General features: G+C 41.5%; 1 protein-coding gene across 1 annotated transcript; it reads right to left on the bottom strand.

The window, feature by feature from the left end:
- Positions 1–11,931: 11,931 nt before the first annotated feature.
- Positions 11,932–22,907, bottom strand: LOC139920468 (gamma-aminobutyric acid receptor subunit pi). The gene is made up of 8 exons (XM_071910478.2): positions 22,715–22,907; positions 21,174–21,241; positions 20,364–20,581; positions 18,305–18,387; positions 14,828–14,965; positions 14,183–14,335; positions 12,521–12,711; positions 11,932–12,300 (listed from the first exon to the last, which is right to left on the bottom strand). The coding sequence occupies exons 1-8, from the start codon at positions 22,905–22,907 to the stop codon at positions 11,932–11,934; spliced, it is 1,413 nt and encodes a 470-aa protein (XP_071766579.1).
- Positions 22,908–25,110: the final 2,203 nt, after the last annotated feature.

Genomic DNA, 25,110 nt, shown 5'->3' with positions numbered 1-25,110 from the left:
ACACACACAACTTTCAGAGACATAATCCGCTTAAAACATTAAAGGGAATTGTCAATAAATTCTGATAAGGGCTGATATACTTTCTCAGCTCGTCAACGTGTGAGCGAATCTCATTATGCTTTGTTGCAAAGTGCAGCTCTTTGGACTGCAGTGGATTTGATGGTAAAAATCTGATTCCATAGTGCCATCTAGTGGCGAAATGGGATAGCACATGCAGCTCAAGCACTTGCCAGTGTCAGGAGAACATGTTATGGTATTACAAGGTTAAATGGTTTACTGATTTGAATTTGCAGTGTGACTGCTTACAGAATTAGCTGGCTATGGACATGTCACACCTTTTACTCCCAAATACTCAAAGCGGCCATGTGAATCTTGATATACAACCGGTTTGATATGCTTTCTGTGTTACAGACACAAAAGAAACAGCTGGGCAGTATGGCACACTGCAAAAAAATCAAACACATGTTTCCTGGCTGCCTTACAAAAGAAGAGTATTTATTGGGGTTAGAGATTGAACTGGGTGCTAATTTTCATCATTCTTCATTCAAAATAGACCCATCATTCAACATACATAAGTCTAGGAAGGGTTTCAAAATATAGTGCATGCTGGGAAGTATGTCAATAAACTAAAAATGTATCTTAATAAACCTTAATACGATCAGTTTAGTGAATGCTTGGTAAAATGTTCTTCAAACTCATAATTTTAAATCACAAATCCAGATTATAAGTACTGAAACTAAGTTGAAATCGACAAAGACATCTATATACATTCATGTAAATATTATCGCTGAGTTGATTTCACCAAATTGCACTATGAGTTTTCACAGTGGGCCTCAAAATGAAACACATGAAGGGGCATTATATGGACTGCCATATGGGAGTCTCTCCTGAATTTATCATCATGTCTCATACACACTTAATCACACACATATAAAGATCAATTCATCGCATGCTTCAGAAAGGTCTCTCATCAATTCTGTGTCAACAGTCACAATGACTTCAGACATTTATCTGCTTGGCTAGATTGTAATTACTCATGGCCTCCACCTCCTGGGTATTGTCCATTTGATTAGACCAGCATTGATATGCCATGGACTGTGAGAAAGATGATTGCACACATTATTTCACATTCCTACGCACTCGCCTGGCAAGAAAAATGTGAGTATTGTTCTCACTCGTGCTGATATACCCTTGAATCTGCCTCCCCGAGATTTGCTTTGATGGTGTGATAACGTTCTCTTCCATGCCCTTCCAAACCAAATACAAATTTGATGTCCTGCGGGGAGGATAACAGGCTCTGCAATATGACTCATCTTATCAGTTTTACACCGATGTGACTGATATTTCAGAGTGCTCTACAGTGAACAGGGTTAGTCACTAACTGGCCTGCTTCTATCTCCTCTTCTTCCTCTCACCTTAGGTTGAGTCTTCAACAAAAACAGTATTGTGGTGTTATAACCGCTGATGTAAGCTGGGTAAACCATGGCCTCCAGTTGGTAAAAATCATAAGGAAACAATGACCAAAATAAACAAAAATCAATTAAGTTACACTTTTATTCTATTAAAGACTCTCTCTTCATATTGCATCAGTTTGATACTACTTAGTGTGATGTCTACTATGTAAATATCCCATAAAGATTTGTGCTAGCCTAAAAAAAATGAAAAGATGGGGAGAATGAATTCAGGTAAATCTAACTTCCTTCTATTGAGTTCATGTGGTTTGATAAGGACAAGATGTAAAGATAAAGTTAGGCAACAATATTATAACAAAAACTAAACCTGATTAAGGAAAATTTGTCTTTTTCCTTTTTACACAAGGGAACATAAGGAAAATGACTATATGTAGTGTATCAGAGTTTATATTAGGCTCCTCCAGCTCTAGATCACTGCTGTACGAAGTGTGGAATTTTGATGATATGACCAAATGGAAGATTTGCTTATGTAGTTTTATGTCAGGGACAGGTTCAGCCCCTCTAGAGGGCACAGTGTATGGCAAGTTCAACTTTTTCAGTTTCTTAATTTATGGGTGCATTTGAATATATATTGAGTAGCCAAATATACTTTGGATATACTCGCAGATACTGTAAATTGTTGGCAGTAGCACAGGTGAACACGTTTCAGTGTTTAAAATATATTTTAAATGAATGTCATGTACAGTACATGTACAAATGCATTTTTGGCCAATTTTTGTATATTTTGAAACACATCTGTAAACATATTCTGAATTATATATGAAATATATTTACTGTTTTTGTTAAGTTTAGTCTATGCAAAATGAGCGTGAAATTGGCCAAATTGTCTTGGCCACGTGTTGTAATGTGCCTTTAAAAGTAGTAGAAACAGTGGTGTTTTCATGGAATATACCTTTAAATGTTTGTATAGCAGTAGTAGGACTATAATGTTCGAGCAGTAGTAGCTGTAGTAGGAGTACAAGTGTTTTGGAGGGACACATGCAAAAGTAATAGTATTTGAGTCGTAGTGTGTTAGCAGAATATGCCTTTAGAGTATACAAGTATTAGCAGTAGTAGTAGAAGTTGTGTACCCTTTAAAAGGAAAATCAATGATAGTGATGTTTTTGCAGAATATACCTGTAAATGTATTAGTACTCAAAGAATAGTAGCAGTTTTAGTGAAATTTTATAGTTAAAAGTAATGGTTGTTAGGAGTAGTTGTTAGGGACTTGCAGCTTTAAAAGTATTAGTAGTTCTACTAGTACTATCAGTGCTTTAGCATAATATCTCTAAAAAGATCAGTTGTGGAAGAAAGGTTTAAACGGAATATAACATATTAAGTAAGTAACATATACCAGTATACATACCAATAGGAGGAGTGGTAGAGTCTTGGAGGAATATGTCTTTAAAAGTAATAGTAGAAGCAGAAATAGTGTTTTAAAAGAATACATTTTAACCCTTTAGTCCCAGTACTTGGAGTAGTAGGGTTTTTGGGGACTATGTATTTTATATACTAGTAATAGAAATAGTATTTAAAAGGAATATACTTTTAAATGTTTAGTCCCAGTAGTTAGAGTCATAACGTTTTTGTCAAATATGTCCTTAAAAGTATTAGTCATTCAAAGGAAAATACCTTCAAATAAGTTGAAAAGGATGGGGTCGCACACGATGGATAGTTACTTTGTTAAGCACTTATTTTATTTCATAATAATGACGTTTTTGGCCCTCCAGCCTTCATCAGTGCCTAATAATAACAGTTACTATGTGCAATTTGGTGCCTGTATGTAATGTGGTGCATTTTCATTCATGGGAATTCAGTTTTGGTAAGAAGAAGAAGAAGAATCCATACAAACACAATAGGGCCCCTAATGAAAGCTGCAAGCAGCATTTCCAGGTGCCAAGCACGTAGTGCATCAAGCAGAGTACATTGCACACAGGTACATTGAGGACTTTTGTCAAACCAAATTGACTTTCTGTGAAGCCAACTGTTGTGTACTTCAAAGTCTTTGCTAATATCAAAATGATGCCAGTCAGGCTGCCAAGTAGTGTGAACACATTCCATGGCTTATAGAAAGATCCAGCAATTAAAAGCTTCTTGCTTCTTGCTTAGTACATCTTTTAATGTTTGAGTAGTAGTAAAAGTACTACATATAGCGGAATGCAATATGTTTTAAAGCTACAAGTCCTTGTAGTGTTTGAGGGGAATACACTTTTTAACAGTATTAAAAGTAAAACAGGTCATAGAAGCAGTGTTTTAATGGAATATGCCTTAATGTACACTGTCGTTGAGGTTAAAGATTTTTCCGAATGTACCTTTAAAAGTATTAGCAATAGCAGGAGTAGCTGTGTTTTAGCAGAATATATCTTTCATTATATACAGTATGTAGAAATAGTAGCAGTAGTAATGTTTTTGCAGAATATGTGGTACCCCATAATTACAAAGTAGTTACACCATAATTAGCAGGCTGTAAAATAAAGCATTACTGTAATAATCATAATTTTATGGTTTATTTTTATTTATTTTTTTTACAGAAAACAAGTGGTGTAATAAAAGCAAATAGAGATAGAGAGAAGAAATGTGCTGAGATACTGTAACAGTAGTGTGCAAATAAATGTATTGAAATAAAATGATTCAGTTGTTCACTTGTGTAAAGTGGATAGGAAGATAACAGCAGTTCAGAAGTGGACTGCAGGTGAGAGGGTGTTCAAGCAGGGCTTTGGCTCATCTGCTTCTGTCTGGCAGGTCTGCTGGAGTGGCGTCTCTGCTGTTGCAGCCATGTTGTCAGCAGATTTCTTGTTCTTCTTCCTGAATATGCGGGATAGCCAAGAAAAGAAGCCACGCTTCTTCTTCTGTGGTTTGGTCGACAGGCTGTCTTTGGCACTGGAACTCTGAGATCCTGTAGGTTTGACCAGTTGGACGGGTGGAAGTTTCTTTTCCAGGGTCAGACAGGACAGATCCTCGGTGTCCTTTACAGTTTCAACCACAAGGTTTGGTGGAGCTTTGACCTCAACCTGGATGGCTGGAGTCTGGGACTCCTGAAGCAGGTTGCTTGATCCTTCCTTAGGCAGGTGAATCAGGGTGTATTCAGCAAGAGAGACGGGGAGAGCCTCCTCTGAGGTGGAGATATTGTCAGGTCCAGCAGAGAGGACAGTGACTTTTGTTCCCTCACAACATTCAGGTTGATGCAGGACGGTGACAGAGCTTTCAGCAGCGGCCTCAGTCTGTGCACAAGAGTTGACCGTTTCCCTCTTGATGATAACAGGACATGGTTCTTCCTTCTTCTCCAAGTCCTGGAGGAACAGCATCAGTTTAGAATCAGCTCTGACGATTGGCTCCCATTCATCAAGATCATCTTGAGTAGGGGGATGGTGTGCAGCGCAGGCAGCCAATAATGTAGAACTCACTGATGAACTGTGCTTTTCCCCAGGTTCCTCCTTCTTCAGGAGGACTGAGAGGAACTGCATCAGGTGAGAATCAGTGCTGCTGACAACAGAATCCCATTTGTCAAGCTGGTCCAGAGTCGGCCCATGCTGTGGGAAGCAGTCAACCAGAAATCTAGAGAGATGTGAAGAAGCGTAGAGGAGCTCCTCACCAAGTCCCTCCTTCTCCAAGTCAAAGTGGGATTTGACCAGTGGCTCCCACTCATCCAGGCAGCCCAGAGTGGATCCACAGGGTGAGCAGCAGTCAGCCACAAATCCAGATGTGTCACATGGGGGGGGCATAGAGGTATCTCTTTCCAACTGCCTCCACGTGGTAGTCATCGTCAATACCAATGGAGGAGTGCTGAAGCTGATTCAATCTCTGAATGATTTTGAAGTCATCAGTCATTTGAGCCTCATGGGATGGAGCCTCAACAAAGCGGAGCGGGTTGGACTGAGCCTCAACATGCTGAGCTGGTGGAGCTGATGGTCCAGCATTACCTAACGCTGTGTGTTCGGTTATGAGACGAGACTCTGTTTCTGTGGGAGGAAGGTCTCCTTTGTCCATGTCCAAGAGACGTTTGTATGCTGATGAAGCTGTGCTGGCTATTGGTTCCCATATATTGAGGCTCTCAAATCCACAAGCAGGTTTGGAACCGAAACCAACAGCAGACTGAGGTGAAAGGTCACAGTTGAGCTCAGCAGTCACTCCAGAGAAACTAGAGGCTTCAGCATAAAGGTACTGCTCCTTATTCAGGACTTTCGCAAACATGCAGTTGATGTTTTCATGGCGATCATCATTAAGGGCATTGAGTCAAGCGACCATTTGCATGGATGCTGAAAGAAATGCAATGGCAACATCTTAATAATCAAATAAACATAAGGCCACCTGATGTAGCTTCATTCAAGGTCAAAATGCTTCACCATAGCTTCATCTTATGCCTTTCATCATAGATTTGTTTCAACAACAAATCTAACTGTGAATTTTCAATGTAAATCAAACTAAGGAAGAACTGGACACAAATGCAAATCCTTCAACACAAACAGCTAGTCTATCCTGACTGTCTGTCTCTTACTTGTCTGTTCAGCAAAATCCTCTGTACTAATCTTTTTCTGTTAAATAATAAAATGATAAATACATGTGGCTTACCAAGATGGAAATCACTCTCCATGGTTTCCTTTCTAAATTTTTTTAAGTATGTGGTAATTCCGAAAACACATAATTACATAATTGTTACCCCTTAATTTCTTGTTTTGTTACCTTGTAACTACAGCATTGTTATTTTATTAGTACCCCATAATTACAAACTAGTTTCACCGTAATTAGCGGGCTGTAAAATAAAGCGTTACCGAATATGTCTTTTAAAGTATGTGTGATACCAGTAGTAATCGTGCTGTAGAGGAATGTAAGTTTATATATAAAAGTATTAATAATGTTGTTTTTACTGGAATATATCTTTAAAAGTATTAGTAGTAATCCTTTTTCAGACGAATATACCTTTAGTGGTGGTGTTTCAGCAGAATATACCTTTAAATTTCTTTGTAGAAGTAGTAGTGGCACTAGTAGCAGCAGGAGTAGCAGTGTTTCACCTTTGACCTTTAAAATATAAAAGTAGAAATTGTTTTATTAGTGGTGTTTTAGTGGCATATACCTTCAAATGTAGCAGAAGTAGCAATATTGTTTTAGCAGAATATACCTTTAAAAGGTTTAGAGGTAGTTGTAGTAATAGTTTTAGTGAAATATACCTTTAAATGTATGTTTTGCAGTAGTAGTAGTGGTTGTGAATGCAAGTATGAGAATACAACTTTGATATGAGTAGTAGTTGATGTAATAGTGTTTTCGTGGAATACACTTAATAGGCAGTAGAAGAGGAATACAGTACCTTTAAAAGTATTAGTATCTGTTGTATTAGTATTTTAACAGAATATACCACTCATATTCCATTCATCCATGCACTCCATACACCACTGATGTTACTGATTTCCCTACTTCATAGTACTTTTGTATGATCTAGTTTTATTTATTGAGATTGAAATAAACCTTTAGTACTTAAGCCAGGACTCCCTTTTCGTCCTTCCTTCAAGCCTGGTTGTGATAAATTGGGGGCTCGTCCGGGATTTGAACCCGGGAGCTCTTGCAATGCTTATTTCCTGTTTCATTTTGCTTTCTGAAATTTAATAAAAATGTGACAAATTTAAAATGTTGTCTGTGGTTTTATTAAGGCAGTTTAGAGCAGCATTAAGCGGAATTCTCCGACTAAAGGGTGACAGAAACTGCAACATATTCGTAAACAATAAGTTCACAGAAAAGCCACTCACCCGCTACGGAGGCCAGCCAAGGACAAACATTGCAAAGCACTGTGCATAAAGGCTAATAGTTAAGCTAACCGTACCTACAGAGAGTCTCGCTTTGCCAGAACTCTCTCCTGCTGAAGGTTATGTGTGCCACAAATAATGACAAGTGAAGAGGTAGGTAGCAAGTTTACTACTTTACTAAGTGTACTCGCTCGCTTTATCGATTCCGCCATTACGAAATAATTTCCTGGAATGGGAGGGGATGAGAGCCAGTTTTAAACAGCGAGGGAGGAGCCAAACTATCTTAAAAATTAAAAGCTACTGAGTGGAGCGGGAGGAGCTTTGTTCCGGACCCCAGTTTGACAACAAGCTTTTGAAAAGAGGTGAAAACAGCAACACAGCCGTGTGTGTGGATATTGGTTTATATCATTATGTCTCAATGAAATCTCCATATAGCACACATTAGTTTCAGAATTGGTTATAAGGCCTGATATCACTTATTGCAGGTTGAAAGTACCAGAATTCATCACAATGCATTTGTTGCAATGTATCCTATTTTGTCTTACAATTCTGTCAGCTGTACATCTATAAGGGGAGAATGTGAGAACGTCAGAGATAAATATTGAAAAGGTAGGTCCAGGAAAACCTTTAACCTTTAATGAGTCATGGATGATAGGATACCTGTGGAGGTCAAACCCTGCACCTTTGCTATGCGTCAGATCCCACTGATGATCCCTTTTTGATGGGATCTCTGACCCCTAGAGAGACTGATTCAGTTGAGGATTGGGATTGACGAGGATTACATATATTCCTACTGGAGGGATTAGTGCAGCATTATTTCCATTCCTGTGTTTTTAACTGTGATACAGCAGTGGTATTGATTTTGGATTATTTGGTCAGGCTGTCTGCTCTGAACAACCTGAGCTCTTGTTCATCCAGAGAGGAATTAGAGTGATAATATTGCCTTTCTTGGTATTTGTGTTATCTTATTTAATTCATTTAAATATATGTATATAACCTATATAGCCAGACAAGTTGACCAAGAATACAAGGAAAAAACACAATACTAAAATCTTTGTGAAGTGAGCGCTCCATCCAGAGAAAGCTGGACTCACCAAAGATGGTTAAACCTGCTGCGAAAATATTTTTTTCCCCACCACCTCCATCCCCACCAGCCATTAGGAAGAGGACATTTAGATCTGCGGAGTGCACAGTTTACTGACATCACGATCATGATTTCTGGGTAATGACGTCTTTACAAAAATTCAAATAGTCATCTCCCGCTGCCACTTGGGGCCGCCAAAGTGTGAAGCAGCCTAGTACAGCTTTAAAAGAAAACATCTCACAGAAGTCAACCATGTGTGTGTGTGTGTGTGTGTGTGTGTCTCACAAGAAATCTGTGATGGTCTCAGATTATCTCTCTTCCTCTCTGTGTTGCTGACTCAGAGCAGATAGGGCTGGAGGGGAAGACTAATATTCTCCACTCCCACTGGGACACTGCTGCACTAACAGCTCTGCAAGACACACACACACACACCTACACACACACATTATGCATGTATGCTGGCATGCTAGTAGTCAAACCCCTGTGGTCCTTATTTTGGCAAAGAACATTCCGATTTTGTGGAATTGCCTACAATGTTGCAATATTTGCCCTGCAACATTATGTACAACGTTTAAAGAATGTCGACAATATACGAGTTAGGCCTCTTTTTATTACTATGAGTTATATTCATACACCAAATAAACATGCATAGTGTTACGATTTATTTACAACAGGTTAAACAAACCAAATGCCTATATTCACATGGTGCAATATAGATACATTTCACAGGAAGATGTCCCGAGAACTGTGAGGCTGGTAGCCAACATCACCTTGAGGTGGTATTTGACAGCGTCCCAGAACAAGAAAAAAATGGGCAGTCCAACAGTAGCCATTTTTCCCTTTCCTCCATTGCCCAAGGTCGCTGGCCCACACATACGTCCCGGCAAGGTTTCCTGTAAATCGATCGTTTCAGACCTTTCCTCTTGCAATGTGTTGAAGCCTTCCTTGGGTATTAGTAACCAGCCGAAATGGTGTCCACTTCAGTGTCAACAAGTAATAAGCACTGATGATCTAGCTGTGACCCTTGAACCATGCTTGGGTAGGAGTCCAAAGTAGGGCCTTGTGTATGGATAGATGTCATCCACTCTGACAGAAAGCTAGTGGTTACTCTTTGGCTCCATTTTGGCACTCATTTCTTGTACTATTCACTGAGAAGGTAACTAGCAAAACTATGACCATAATACTGTACTGTATAAAACCTGACAGTCAGCGTTTTATCACATTAATCTTTTCAACGGGTCATTGTTCACCTATTTCCATGGTTTTCATATAAAGACAGACCCAGCTCCGTCGGAGGCAAATGCGCACTGTCACTGATCACACATGTTCATTCTTTCAATCAAATAAAGTTCAAATACTGAATATGAGAACAAAGTTTGAACAGCCTGCAGTTTGTGGCCCCAAATCAAAGTTAGATCATTGACAATCAAAATATAGACCTAATCTTTTGGATAGCCGCAGTTTCTGCTCCACCTACTGTTCTGCTCCACCCTACTAAACCAAAAACAAGCAAAGCAGAAGAAGAAAAAAAAAAGTTACACTCTTGATAACCATGCAGGAAAAAACAGAAACTATAAAGTAAATCCTATTCATTATCAGGCATATTTAGCAATCAAAAAGTTGTTAAAATCTAATGCACTGAAGCAAGACTGTGTTTGGCAGTACTTGATGGCATTTTTAAAATATAGACCAAAAAAAAACCCAAACAGTGCAGCTGAAATATGACCAACATAAATGGCTTAAAAAGGCAATGAAGCATCAATAGATATTAGAAATGTATCTTTCCTTTATGTCCTGTACATAATGATTGAGTAGCAATTAAAAATGGAACCTCTGAGACTTATGTTATGGCTGAATGGACAATTAACTTTTCAATGGTTCTATTTGAGTGAGAGTATGTCACGTAATACTGAAGAGAGCAATAAATAAACATGCATTTCTATTGTTAAAGTGAATCCTGTTCTTTATCTGATCTGACCATTACTGAACAATGAAGCATCATGTTCATCTGCTGACTGACTGCATGCTATTACAGACTTAGTCTATGGATCACAATAAATACATGATGTTAACATTTTAAAAAAAATGCATTTAAAAATGTCCTAGTTAAGAAACTAAGTTAAAGGGGAACCAAGAAGGATAGTAAATTCAAATCTGAATCTTTGGTTCTTTGGCTCACATTACTGGCAGTGAACACATCACCTAGAATGAAACCATACACACTCCTCTCGCCACAGGACGCGCACACGGCGGAAGATGATGACATTGTAATAAAAAAACAAAAAAAACAAAAAGGAAACAGAAGAGAGAAATGAGCATATTACCTCAAGCACGCCATATCCAAGCATTTCTGCATTTGAATAATGCACAGATGATGACACCCTGTTGAAATACTGTAGCTGTTTCAAATCACTCTACAATGGCTAACACATCTAGGTTTGACTAGGACTGCTGTATGTATTACAAAAGCACAGTGGAAAAATACTACCGGCAGCACTTAAAGAGAAATACTGCATATATCACTATAATAGGCTACCTGTCTGTCCAGGTGGTGCTGTACTGTATACCCACACCATTCTATTGCATTACTCCTGCCCAGTTAGGGGTGTTGGCAGTCGCCTCCCTTGTAAAAACACAGTGCGGCAATGTGTGTAATAACAAGTGACGTAAAACTGTTCATGGTGACCTTCACTGGAAGTCATTACCCATAATACTACTGAAGGGATCAAAGGCCACTAGATTTATAGTGTCAAGGAAAGAAAAATAAAAAAAAGAAAACAGGCAAGAGAGACAGCGATGTTCAATGAATTAAAAATAACTGAATCAATAGTAGAAAGACAGCGAAGAAAGAGAGAAACAGAGTGCAACAGCGAGAGAGAATGATCGTCCTTGGGAGTTTTTAAACACACTCTCTCTCTGTTTCCTTCTTTCTATTTCGCCTCCCTTTTCTTGCTTTTTTTTGTTTTTTTTGCCCCTCTCCTCCTATCCATTATTTTTCCGTTCCACTCTAAATGTTATATACCTGCGGGCAAAAGTCGGAAAATGAAGTTGTAAAATATCAATGATCAATCCATCACAACAACACAGCATCAAGGTGGCATGGGCATTTGCTCTCCCTCAACAATGCTAGCGAGTTCTGTCGTAAAGCTCAAAATTACAGCTCCGTCTTCTCCGTGTCCGACAGTAACAAAATATAATATAGTAAACTGTGAGGTGATGTACATAAAATACGAATACTACTACGAGAAAGATGCAGACTGGCCATTTTTTCAGTTTGTAAGCAGTGTTTTTTTTTTCTTCTCAAGGTGTATCAGAATCAATCAAGTCTTACCCGTCAAGGTCAGGCAGGCTGATTGATTGCAACAGAACCAGCTGTATAAAATTCCTTACTGTAATTACTCATTTACAGCAGGTGTTATCATTCAAAAATGGAGCTGTAATCAAAAGCATTACCGTTTCCTTTTTTTTTTAAAACATATAGTCTTCAACATATGCTACGTCGCTCATGAATCCAAATGTAGAAATTGCACGCACTCATTTCAGAACACGCACAAATAACACTTACTGTACATACATACAGTAAAATAAACACGTCTTCCCTCCATACAAGCTCTCTCACACACACACACACACTGGGACGCACACCGCACTCCGGTGAGTGTTAAAAGTACAGATAGTACGTCCAGTAGAGCAGATTGACCATGACGAAGGAGAGGGGGAAGGTGACTCTGGAGTAGTTGTCTATGTAGTGGGGGTTCTCCACGTGACAGCAGTTTATGGAGCGGTGCAAGACCTTGCGGAGGATGGCGAGGACGGTGAGGCAGCGGTTGGGGGGCTCCTCGGGGGGCGCCTCGGGCCTCGGCTCGCTGCCCGAAGGGCTGGCGGGGCTGACGGCCAGCTCTGCGGAGGCGGGAGCCGGCGGAGGGGACGTGGCGTTCTCCTTGCGTCTCTTGGCCCGGTTGGAGCCGCTGGCGATGGTGGTGACGATGCCGTTCATCTCCTCGTCGAAGTCGTGCATGTGGTGGCCGTACTGCAGGAGAGAGAGAGGCAGAGGCAAAATGACGTGAGCGGAGACAAGAGGAGGACGACCATGTGAGATCGAAAAGGTTGGAACACTTCTCGAACTTACCAAGAAGGGCTGACGACGATGATGATGATGATGATGATGATGACGACCACCATGAAGACTATGACTGTGACCAAAAAAACAATGACCACAACAACAATGAACAACTCGACAGCCCTCTCACCATGAGCATGTTGGCGTCGGCGTGGGTGAGGGTGCAGAAGTGGGCCACGGCGTACTCGATGAGTGCTCCGAAGATGAAGCTGAAGCAGATTCCCAGGTAAACGTCAATGGCCTTGATGAAGCAGTTGGCGTTGGGCAGTGATGTCCGGGCTCCCATCATCAGAGTGGTCATGGTCAGCACTGTGGTCACTCCTGGCACACAAAACACAGCCACAGGTATGTTGGTGACCGCTCAAGTATTCTGATGCTGCGCTCAATGCGTATCGGATGTTCTAGATGTTGAATACAATCAATCAAAATAAGGCCTAGGGTGAAAATAATTGGAATTATCCTTTAAGCAGTCATGCTAAATATGTACTGAACAAAGTCTAGCTTTATGTAAGGTGCTTAGGAAATAAAGAGATGCAAGTGACTGTATGTGCTGTGTAAAGAGAGAGAGGGAGACAGAGAGAGGGTATTGCAGAAATAGACAGAGGGTCCATCATCCTAGTCCTGCACTGCAAACTACAGCATCTGGAGACACCCAGCACCTAGACATACATCCTGGTCATAGACTTCAGTTTGGCCTTCAGTACAATCGTCCCCCTCAAAGACTTTAACAAACTAATTGGCATTAATTATAACAGCAACTCAGTCGTAATACTGGATGTTAGACTTGCTGAGGTCTCTGTTGGCCTCTCCCCATTAGCACAGTCGCTATGTGCTCTCAACTGTGCTCTTCTCTCTGTTCACTAATGGTTTCACAACCCAGTAAAATCCTCTAATATGCTGACACCACTAGCATAATTGGCCTCATCTCTGACTTCAATGTAACTCCCAGATCCGAAGTGGACAGAACAGTGGCCACAGTGTTCTAACAATGACCTTCAACTCAAGACATCAAAAACCCCTGGAGACTACCTTGGATTTCAGGCACAGCAAATAACCATGACAGAGTTTACTCCTCTGAGCCTGCATCTGCAGCGCCGTGATATTGGCACATCAGCTCAGGCAATATGATCTGCAAAGCGCCATACGTACTCAGACAACAAGAAGGAGTTCCAAGTTCCACACATCTATCAAAGAGAGCGCTCTAACTTCCTCACTCACGGTCTGCTAGGGAGGCATGGACAATCACACAGAGAAAAAAAAAAAAAAACAGCGCATCATCTCCAAAGCAGCAAAGATCACCGGCACTGACCTCCCTGAAATGAATCCCTTTATATCCAGTGCACCATGAAGTGGGATATCCTGTGGTCCCAGGGGGTTCTGGGATGACCATAACCGCCCTCTTCAACCCCCCAGCCCTCTAACATCCAACCAAGGTTTCTACATTGGTGCACTCCATAAATAGCACAAGAGTTTGTTACTGTGTTTGATCCTGTGTAATAGAAAATGAATACTGATGCACACATTGTTGAAACAAAACCACAGCCGGTGAAGTGCTTCTGACTAATGACTTATATAACAAAATGAAAAGAGAAAAAAGGCTGGATTCTGTTATCTCATTAAAACCAACACACCAAACCCAGATATTTGGGAGGTTTGACGCAGTCTGAAATTATCTAGGCTCAAAAGAGATGGACCTCCACAGAAGTCTGGTCAGGGAGCAGCATTTTCCACAGATAGTGAATGAAAATTGAGGCCGTGAGAGTGAGAGATGGTTTCTTCATGGTTCTCTTACCTATGCAAATGCGTGCTGGAACAGAGGACTGGGAAATCCAGAAGGAGACCCATGAGAGGACCACCAGCAGGCTGGAGGGGACATAAGTCTCCAGGATGAAGTACAGGATGCTCCTCTTCAGCTCAAAGTGGAAGACCAACTTGGGGTAGTGGCCTTTGAGAGGAAGGGCAAAAAGTGTGTAAATGCACTTGCTGCCAGAAAACATGTGGTGTGAGTTATGAAGACATGAAGAGAGAAGCATAGTGAAGCAGCTAACATACAGTTTATGTCAGTATACACAGAGGTCACTGCAGGCTGCTAGGTGAATCAATATTTGTGATGATCTGTCCACTCATGATTTGTTTCATTGCTCAGTCTTAAAGGTGAGTTGGTGTAGGTTTTTAACATCAATAAATCATTACCACATTCATTTTGAGACATTAGTATAATAACGGTAAACAAATGAGACCATTGCAGGGAAGCTTCTATCAGTCTCCACACTGCATTTATTTGTGTACCATGGCAAGGAGAGTGGCCGTAGGATGGTGTCAAAATTAGTCACAATTAATTTGACACTGTTGTATTGATGTTTAAAAATTCTACACTTAACATCTTTAATATAACCCTAGAAAGTAAGGTTAAGAAATATTTGAGTGACATTGTTACCAGTTTCATAGATGGCCTCTGAGACAGAGGTGTAGTGGTCTTCTACTGTGTACTGAGCCAATTTAAGCGTGTCTAAGCCACTGACGGACTCATTCCCTCTGGTCCAATAGAACATGACGTCATTGATGTTGTAGCCCCCTGTGGAAGGAGACAGAGAGAGATGAAGATAACTTTCTTAGCCAATTTACACAAGGCAATTTGAATTTGTCATTCCACATACCCCTACTAGATACAGCACATAGTCCATTACATATTTTTTTTTCCCATCAGAGAGCGCAGTACAGCGCCCCTGGAGCGGTTTGGGGCTCAGTGCCTCACTCAATGGCAGTTCAGCAGCAACGGTGAACAGTGATGAACAGTAATGCCAGTTACCCTCTAGTCACTAACTCACAGCTGGAATAAACCCCTCTCTACGTTCCAGGGATTAGACCTGCAATATTCTCATTATTCTTTAGCTTCCCTACCTTTATGCCAACCTGCTGTAATTTATGATGATGATGACAGAGATATTATATAAGAAGCAGCTTTTCACTAAACCCCAAAGTAGCACTGAATGGTGGAAACAATAATGCTGTCAACGGCCCCTGTCATGCAAAGGTCTGGTCCTCTCAGAGTTGGATTGTTTGGGACTGCAACTAAGTCTAAATATCAGTAAAAAATGAATAGTTGACAAGAATTATAGAGACTTAAAAACTTTCCCTATAGAAGAAAGAGGGCATGTTACCCTTGAGAAGCAAATGGAGAGGGTCTGCTTTCATAACAACACATATTTATGAAATTGACATCTGTATGTAACCACCACAATCAAGCTTTAAGATATGATGTTAATTTACGTTTATGTTGTCGCAGTCACAGTGGAAACAGAATATTCACCCATTGTTCATTCTGACGCACTTTGACACAGTGAAACCCAATAGGAATTGCTAATGGAAATGCAACTCTGGTGTTCATTCAATTCTTCAAAGGGGGTAGCAAAAGGCAAAGAAGTCCAAATGAAGAGCTTAACTCTTGCCTCGTACCATAACAGACTAATCATGCATATTTCACTGTGCCCGAGAGCCTTGATAACCCAAATAAAACTTGGAATAAAAAGGCATGCAAAGTGAATGCTGTCAAAGATGTCACTGCAAAGTGTGGCGGTGCTGTTCCCTGGGTAGATAGCAGCATGTTCATTTTTCATAATACAATGCTAATAACAATACTAATAAACAAGGGCTTTTGTTTCTTATGATTCATAGAATTGTGATGCAAACATTGTGGAGAGCTATAATTCATTTTAGGTACGCTTGATAATGAAGAAAAGGTAGGTCATGAGCATCAACAAGGCGACACTTCATGGCGTATTTCTCTAATTTATCTGCAGAGGGAGCAAGAGAACAAGGGATGGAAGAAGGAGGTGCTGCTGCATGAAGATGGAGTACACCTCTATATTCCGTTATACACAAAACACTCATTAATTCAACTGCTCTCCCTATTTACCCACATAACTCCCCTCCTCTGGGACAAAACATGCATGAAGTCTATGGAAACATGTATTATTGACCAGGGTGAGCCATGACGCTGCGAGCAAAGTCCTCTGATGAAGTGACTTTGATGAGGAAAGGCCCTGTAATTTCAGTGGCTTTTTTTTTCTGATTGTACTTCTGTTAACAGTGGAACTCATTATTTTCCTGACCTAAAGCTGTGACACTAATGTACAAATTGGAGACATAAATGGGTTGTGACATCCTGTGCAATAGCATGGAAACAGTTATATTCAAATTACAGCTTTCTGGGGGTACATTCAACCTTGCAGTGCCCCATAGCCCCCAGTTGGTGAGAATGAGTAGGCTTGACCACACTGCAAGAGCGTCATTTAAATGGGCCACCAGAGGCTCTTATAGGACTACATCTCTTTCCATCTTCCGTCTTCCACTGTGGTAAAATAATTAAAGCAACAATCAGAAAAAAACTGGGACTGTCTTCTGACTTAGAGTCTCTTTCTACTGTCAGAGCCCACTAAATATTTTACCACAATCCCGATCTAAACCGCCCCGCACCCTCCGACGACGACTCTGTCTTTAAATCTTCCTCCTGTGCAGAGGATCCACTTTTGGCACAGCATTAAAAGAAATAAATCCTTGAATATGCCTCTTCATGGAGAGAAAGAGAGACAGAGCGAGAGGGGGGGAAGACATTGAATGAGAGGAAGGGAGAGAGAAAGAGAGAGAAAGCAACACAGAGAAAGAAGAGACAGAGGGTGATAAAGAGATTATATGAGAGAGAGAGAGAGAGAGAGAGAGAGAGAGAGCGGGAGAGAGAGAGAGAGAACATGCAGATATTTAGCCTGGCGTTATTAAAGCAGGGAAGGGAGAATCCATCATCCTCCTAGTTATCTTACTTTAACCTCTAGATGCCTTTTTGTCTGCTACTGTAAATGGGACTGTGCCTCCCGTTAGATGTGTTTATTTGGCGCCGAGTTCATGGTGGGTTTTTGGCAGGGATCAGACTTCGCCTGGCTCGCTGTCATTAAATAGCATGGAGCAGAGAGAGCTAGAAAGCAAAGATAGCAGCTGAGAAGTGAGTGAGGGAGTCAGAGAAAGGGGGGGGGGGGGGGGGGGACTTCTGCTTCCCTCCATCCTTTACACTGCCAAAAATATTCATCTCGACAACTCATTTAATCTTATATTCAGTTGAAAATCAGATTTTTCTGAAAATGGGTGAAAGAGAAAATCTGCCAATGGGGTGAGATGACTTGCTTCCAGTGCAACTCCACTTGTGTGGCAATATCTCAAAATAAGGCAAATCACTCTCACATGTAACTTCATTCAGGAAAGTGAAGCTGCATTGGAAAATGTTCTCAGCCCACTGGCGGAGTTTCATGTTTGTTTAAAGAAAAATATGATTTTAAGAGTGAACACAAGTGTAAAGGACTTGTTAAGATGGATATATTTTTGCAGTGCACTCCTTGGTTTCCCCCTGCAGCTTGTGTAACGAGGCATGGGATCGGGGGCAAGGCATGCCTGATCCCAAAACTGAGGGTTTGTGGGGAAAAAGGCTGGTATGAGGAGCATTTTTTGGGACAGCCAAGGATTAAGGAGCAGACAGTGTTTACATGAGTTACAGCTATGGCCTAGTTTTGTTGTCACGACAGTAATCAAATAATTAGCGACAAACAAGCCTACACAAGGAAGTCTTACTAAAGCTCTTACTGTGCTCTGAATTCACCCCTGCAATCACTGTCTATGTCTGACACTCTCTCTAATACACACACGACAGTATGCCTGAGAACACACACATGCACGTATATACACACACGCTCAGACGCACACACACACCAGCGGTTTTGAAGATCAGAGAAACCGATCTGTCTGATCCCTCGGTTTGATCACATTCATTCAAAATCACACGCACCCGCCAACTCACTGCCACAGCAGCGCTTACAGTTTGAAGCTTGCATAGGTCTGACTTTCTGTATCAAGTATGAAGTGTCCTTACAGCTCTCCAGTTGCAGTGTGCAGGTCTGCTTGTCCATGGGATATTTGGTGAGATCCATGTTGCAGGCCACGGTGGTGGTAATCCTAGAAAGATGAGATCACAGAGAAGCAGTTCAGCTGTTGTTATTAAAGGGAAACACCACTCAATTTGAGGTACCTATATGTCATTTCTAGGGTCTAGCACAGTGGTGTCCAATCATCTTGATCATCGAGGGCCAAGAGTGTGCAGGTTTTCACTCCAACCAAACACTAGAGCAGTTCAACTCACTAATTAGTTCCCACTATCTGGTTGAAGTTGTGCTGATGAGCAGAATCAGCTGGTCAAGTGTTCTAGTCCTCAAGTCCTCTATGGCACATGATTGGAACTCACTGGTAAAGGAGAATTCTGAAGGCTGAAGCTGAAATCTGAAGCTGATCCATTACAATGAATGGGACACTGATTTTGTGGAATTACAGAATGTTTGAGTGTCTAAACAAATGAGCTTTATTCTATAGTAAGTTTTCAGTTCTGAACCAGAGAATGGACCCGTATCCTTCTGGGCAGTTTCCCAGTTAACAGTGCCATTGCCACTACTTACCACAATTCATTGTCTACCAAGCCCCTCCGGACCTTATATCACATGTCTGAGTCTCAGATCTCTGCTTTCTGGCTTTAAGAGAGATTTTCATCTTCAAAAATATTAATTGGACTGTCCTGTACCATCAAATAGCATACATTAATTCCTTAATTGAGCGGTGTTCCCTTTTAACTTCACATCCTTCAGCTACAGTCACCTCAGTGCTTTCTCATGTATTCCTCCCGGCGCAGCTCTGAAACATTTACCACAGTTGTCCCTTTCCTCACGTGTCACTTCTTTCTGTCCTTCTCACAGCCCCAATTCCATGTGGAAGCCGTCCCTCTTCTCACCATCTCTTTCGACTCGTTTTTACTCTCACTACTCCTTTCCCTCTAACAGTGTTGGCACTCCTCTCCTCCACACTGTCAGAGCAAAGCTGTGCAGGTCCATATATAGAGGCAAACGTCCATGAAGCCCAGGACACACACACACACACACACACACACACCGATGCAACAGCTACACACTCAGACAGATACACATATTCAAATCAACATTAATCGACAACGCAGTCGCACATGACCATGTCACGTACGTGTTAAAAATTCAAGCGTGAATCAAAACACACACATTACGGTGACACAGACGAGCATGCTTGCACGCCATGAGCGCCCAACTGTGATGAAGAGCAATGTAGTGTACTACTGATGATGGTCATTGTATGAAAACATGATAAGCTGTGAGGGTAGACTGAGGCGAGTCTGAACACCCAACACAAGTTAATATGACACCCACATACTGTTTTTTTGCACAAGCAATAGCTGGAAAGCTGCTAATCCAACAGGGTGAATCTCTCCAGATGTGATTTTTGTTTAAATTTTGCACCCACTTTCATTGCATATAACCAGAACTACATGTGTAGCCGGCACTATATGCATAAAAGCAAGTTCAGCACCACAGGAATAAAGGCCGATCAGCACCATGGACAGCGCCTACATACTACATAGACACACTAAGATTAATACACATCACAAACAACAGCAGGATGTGGAAATCCCATCATCACAGGACAAATAAGCGCTGAACAAACTCACCTCCTGACTCATCTATAAGCTATCTATCTTTAACCTGTCTGCTTGGCCAGTGTCCAATCAAAATACCATACTAATACACCTTACAGAGGCTCGCCGAGCTTATCAAGCATTAAGCCTTTGCTCACAGAGCAATATCTGTTGGAATGATCCTAACAGCACTTATCTTACCTCAATAGCCCACGGCTCTTTGTATTGACAGATCACACAGTCCTCTACTCATACAATCCAATACCCATGTAATAGAATTGACATAACTCCCTTCTTTGCAATCACATTATCTCACATTCAACCCACGCTTCCTCCCTCTGCCAATTTCTTCCCCATTCCCTGGCCTACTTTTCATCGTCTCTCGAAGCCGAAAACAAACAAAACAACCAATACACCCAACAATCCCGTTTTGTTACCCCACCTCAGCGCGTAGAGGACGGTCCCGTTGGGGAAGATGCGGATAAGCCTGTTCTCCACGGTGATGTCATGGAGGAAGGACTTCTTAGAGTCGACGATGAAGGTGTCGGGAACCCACAGCAGCTCCACTAGCCGCCCGTCAAGGCTCAGGCTCTTGTTGCCCTCGAACACCAAGCGCTCGTCCGTCCAGCGCTGCCGCAGGAAAATTGTGGCTGTGTAGTCCTGCAGGATCAGAGCTCAAGGGTCACAACAGTGCTTCTGGACTATTCTGATAAACATGTCAATAATCTGCTGACACGAGTGATGTTTTTGCAAACCTAGGTACTACAGTGCGCTGTTATTGCCTCAGTCAGCTTTGGTTTTTCGTGCATTTTCGGAATATTGATAGTGTCAGGTCCCTAAGCCCATCGATGCCCGAAGCTACTGTGTGTCCACAGTGTTGCGTCAAGTCAGCAAGTCTAGTCAGATTGTTAGAATACTAAAAAACATGTTTTTTCATACGGTACATCCAATCAACAAGTCCTGAAGTTACTTCATGCGTGTAGCTGCGTAATCAATTTCTGCTGTTGCGTGGCAACATGGCAAGATGTGACTGTGGACTAATGACAAAACCAAGTTCAGCACCAGGGGAATTATGGCAGGTTAGAACCACATGAGGAGACGCCAGTCAAGACCCCTACACACTCGTCTGATTCCTAAAAAAAGCAACTGCAGTCTAAAAGTTGACATTAAATGGCCCATATAATGATTTTATGGTTGAATTACAGTAATCAGTAGGACATGATAGGTTATGTCACAGAAAGCGTCGCCTCACCATGTTGATTTCTGAGATGGTGTCAATGCTGGCAATGTCCAAACTCATACCCACTGTTACAGGACCATCTAGAGAGATAGAAGAAATGAATCAGCTGCATGTTCCATCTGTTATTACACATTGCACATCATCCCTACATACTGTAATCCCCACAATTTGTATGTATGCGTGTGTGTGTGTTTGTGTGTGTGTGTGTGTGTGTGTGTGTGTGTGTGATTGAGTGGATTGTGTGACACTGAGGGGTAGATTGGGAAAGCATGGGGAATTAGAGCACACTGTATAATGAAAAGTTAGCCAAGGACAGCATATTTGAAAACGCTGAACACTCCACATCGTCGGCGACAGCTGCAGTGTGTTGCATGTGGACCTCCTTAGGGGGATTTGTTCTCCCTGATTTTCTATCAAAGTGGGCAACTCCGCCGCTCTCTCATGTCTCATCTCCCTATCCTCCCTCTCTCTTTGCTTATCAATCTTTACTTCTGTGTGAGAGAAAAGCCAGCCTGTTGTCATACTGCAGATGAATACGGGAAGTGTGTATACATGTGTGTGCTTGTATTTCTATACTTATGAGGTCCTCACAAGGGTAGAAAGTGAGAAAAATCCTCCGAAGTGAGGACATTTTGGCTGGTCCTTTAAAGTGCTAGTATAGCGTTAGGACTTGGGTTTAGGGTTAAAGCTAGAATTTGAATTAGATTTGGGCTAGAGTAAAGGTTTAAATTAGGGGTTAGGGCATGAATGTCGTCAACGGAAGTCCTCACAATTATAGTAATAGAAAAATGTGTGTGTGTGTGTGTGTGTGCCTGTGCTCTGTTTACTATCGCTATTTGCCAAATTTGCGTCCCCAGATGAGAGGCCCGATGATTATGCTGAATGGAATTTGCCTCCGTAAAGTCAGTGTGAGTGCTGATCAAACAGCGGGCAAACAAACCCTAATCGCACTGTGATGGATTCTCAGACAATAGCGAGGGACTTGCTGGGAACGGCTACAGTGATGAATGGCAGCTCGAACACGACATGACATAACATCTTCCCTCTGTGAGATTACACTGGGTGAGACATAGTTTCTGTAATGCAAGTAAATTCGTTGCTTAATGAAAACTGGAATCCAAAGCATATCAGCAGTAAAACTATGCAGCTTTGATCTTGATTAAAACTACCAAACTGAGTTTTGCACGGCAGACAGACATATTAGTATTTACAGACATACACACTGTGTTACACTGTAAATCATTTTGGCACAAAGCTGTTTTACATTTTACTGCATGTACATACTATATCTAGTAAAGTCAAATTTAACATTGCAAGCGTGGATATGCAAGGATATTTGCTCATTGGTTTGCAGAAAATATGCCAATGTTGAGATGAATGCATGTGAGGCAAGCGATCATGCACTCAAAAGGGATACACAAACACAAAATTGTTCTTTAACTGCCTTCCCTCTCAGACCCTCTCTCTCTCTCTCTCAGTGTCGCTCACAAACACACATTTCCCCTGAGCATTATCTCATTTTCATGGCTGCATGTGTCTGCAGTTTTCCTTACTGTCAAAGAAAGGCCTGAGGTACTTGTTGTATCCTTTCATCAGCCTCTGAATGGTAGGAGGCAGAATCTCTCCCTCCTTCACTTCTGCGTTGAGCAGCGAGCTCTCTAACAACCTGAGGAGAAGAAAGACAGGGAGCGAGAGAGCGAGAGAGAGAGAAGGAGAAATGAAATTAGGTTTTGTTTCTCTTCCCATTGATACCTCTGTGCTATCGCCGTATTATTCAGTGCATCAGTGGAATGTCGATTGAGATCCACAATGCCCCGCGAATCTTATAACCCAAGCTGAGTGGAAGAAAAGGCATGAGATTAAAATGGCTAAAAAAACAACTTGGAATAGAAAAACGGGGGGAAAGAAAAAAAAGGAAAAGAGAACAAAACTGCTTTTTTTCATTTCAAATTGGATTACTTTGATCCAACGGTGGTCAGAATACTTGAAACGGCCCATCTCCCCATCCCTCCATTCACTTATACCTTTAAAATTACTATTGGCTTCCATAGGCATTTTTTTTTTTTTTTTTTTTGCTGAATGCTATCCTTAAAGGCAAACTGAAGTGTGGGAAGATGATTATACTGCTGGCAATTGTGGAAGGGGGGAAGAGCACTCATTGCACCTTCCCCAGTGGTATGTGTGTTTGTGTATAAATCAGGCTCTAAATACAGAACGCCCATTCTATAGAGAGAAAGCCCCAGGGCGCGCACCATGATGTAAGAGGGGCTGGAGCAAGACAGATCAGGCCATGTGCAGAGGCAGAAAACATTCATCTCCATACGCTGGCAGGCATATCAACATCCCCAGTCACTTGAGCGCTGCTGCAGCCAAATGCACGCGTGACAAGGGGATGAAGAATAGCAGTGGAATGTGGTCAGTGCTTCTCTTACTGTACATTTCTCCCTCAAACATCCAGACAATAGAAAAGTAGCATTTTTAAACAACAATATATCATTGTCAAATTCACTGTCATACTTACTGATGATTACTGTAATCAAATGAGACTGTAGTTAAGACAATTGGTAGCTTCTACCTCATATTTCCCATAAACCTCATAAGGCCTCTTTCTGTGTTGTGCCATAAAGCGATCTCTCTTTGTGCCATAAAGCAATGCACAGCAATTTCCCAACAAATCCAACATGGTGGCAGACAATGTAAAATGCAGCGTAGCGTAGGGATGGGACCATATGTCGAAATTCAATATATCAAAATGATATTATTTGCCCTTTTTAATGACATTTTTAAATTGTTTACATTCTAGCAAGCCAATGCCACTGTTAGAAACGTAATTCTGCACAGCCATGCTTTGTTGCCATTGGATTTTTATTTATTACATCGTATCGTGGTTATATTGAATTGTCAACCCCATATTGCGTATCAAAACAAGATAAGCATATCATCCCATCCCTAGTGTAGAGGCCGGTAGAGCCTTCGCATCTTCTCTGCGATGGTCATGCTGTGTCAAAGTGAATTTGGTAATGATTTATTGATGTTAAAATGCTATGTGTAGCAGCTTTAAAGCTTTGGTGCTCATATGTACAGACAAAGTCATTGTACTGTGTGTGATTTGGTTAAAATTATGGTGGATGGACATGTTTTGTATTAACATAGGCAATGCCATTTCTTCTCCTCAATTATTTGATTGTATGTTCTCAAAATCTCAAAAGCTCCAGAACTTAATAAATACTGTATATGCTTGATTAACAGACAGAAATGGAGAAAGGTACAATGGTTTATGTAGGGAAATTTTCAGCAAGTGTCCAAAGGCACTTATGACAGACCTAGACTTTCATAAGACTTAGACTTAGACTCCAGCCTGAGCCTGTCTTTTCCATTTCCTTCCTTCCTTCCGACCGGCTTTTCCACTGATGAATCCAGCCGCACCGCCCGAGAGCGCAACCACCGGCTTCTGTGGCAAGAGAGGCACACACAATTCCCAGTTCCTCATGAAGCTAAGGACTTGTTTCACCTGACCGCGTCAAATCAGCTTAGACAGAGGGGTAACACGCTTCCAGTGCACTGTTGCTATGCTGCATAAAGTCTCACTCACATGGCTCGTAAAGCCTGTTGTTTCAGCGGGGCGACAGTCCTGGATGGGAAAGCCATGTTAGTGACAGCAGTGACGGCACTCTGCCCCCGGCATACTGAATTATCAAACTGGGTCGCCCTGTATGACCCTCCCCATATTCAATAGGGTGTGTTTTGCATGTGCGTGACTGTGACTGACTTCGAGCGTGCATGTGTGTGTATGCGTGTGCATGGCATCAAACAGTCTGAAGGAAAGCGCTGCCTGTGCAGTGACAGAGATGAGGATGAGTATAACAATATCACTACCAAGGACAAATGAAAAGGAAATGAAACAAAACAAGAGAGAGAGAGAGAGAGAGAGAGAGAGAGAGAGAGAGAG

Source organism: Centroberyx gerrardi, chromosome 15 (genome assembly GCF_048128805.1).
Source record: "Centroberyx gerrardi isolate f3 chromosome 15, fCenGer3.hap1.cur.20231027, whole genome shotgun sequence".
Lineage (NCBI taxonomy): Eukaryota > Metazoa > Chordata > Actinopteri > Beryciformes > Berycidae > Centroberyx > Centroberyx gerrardi.
This window is presented reverse-complemented; position numbering and strand designations above follow the sequence as displayed.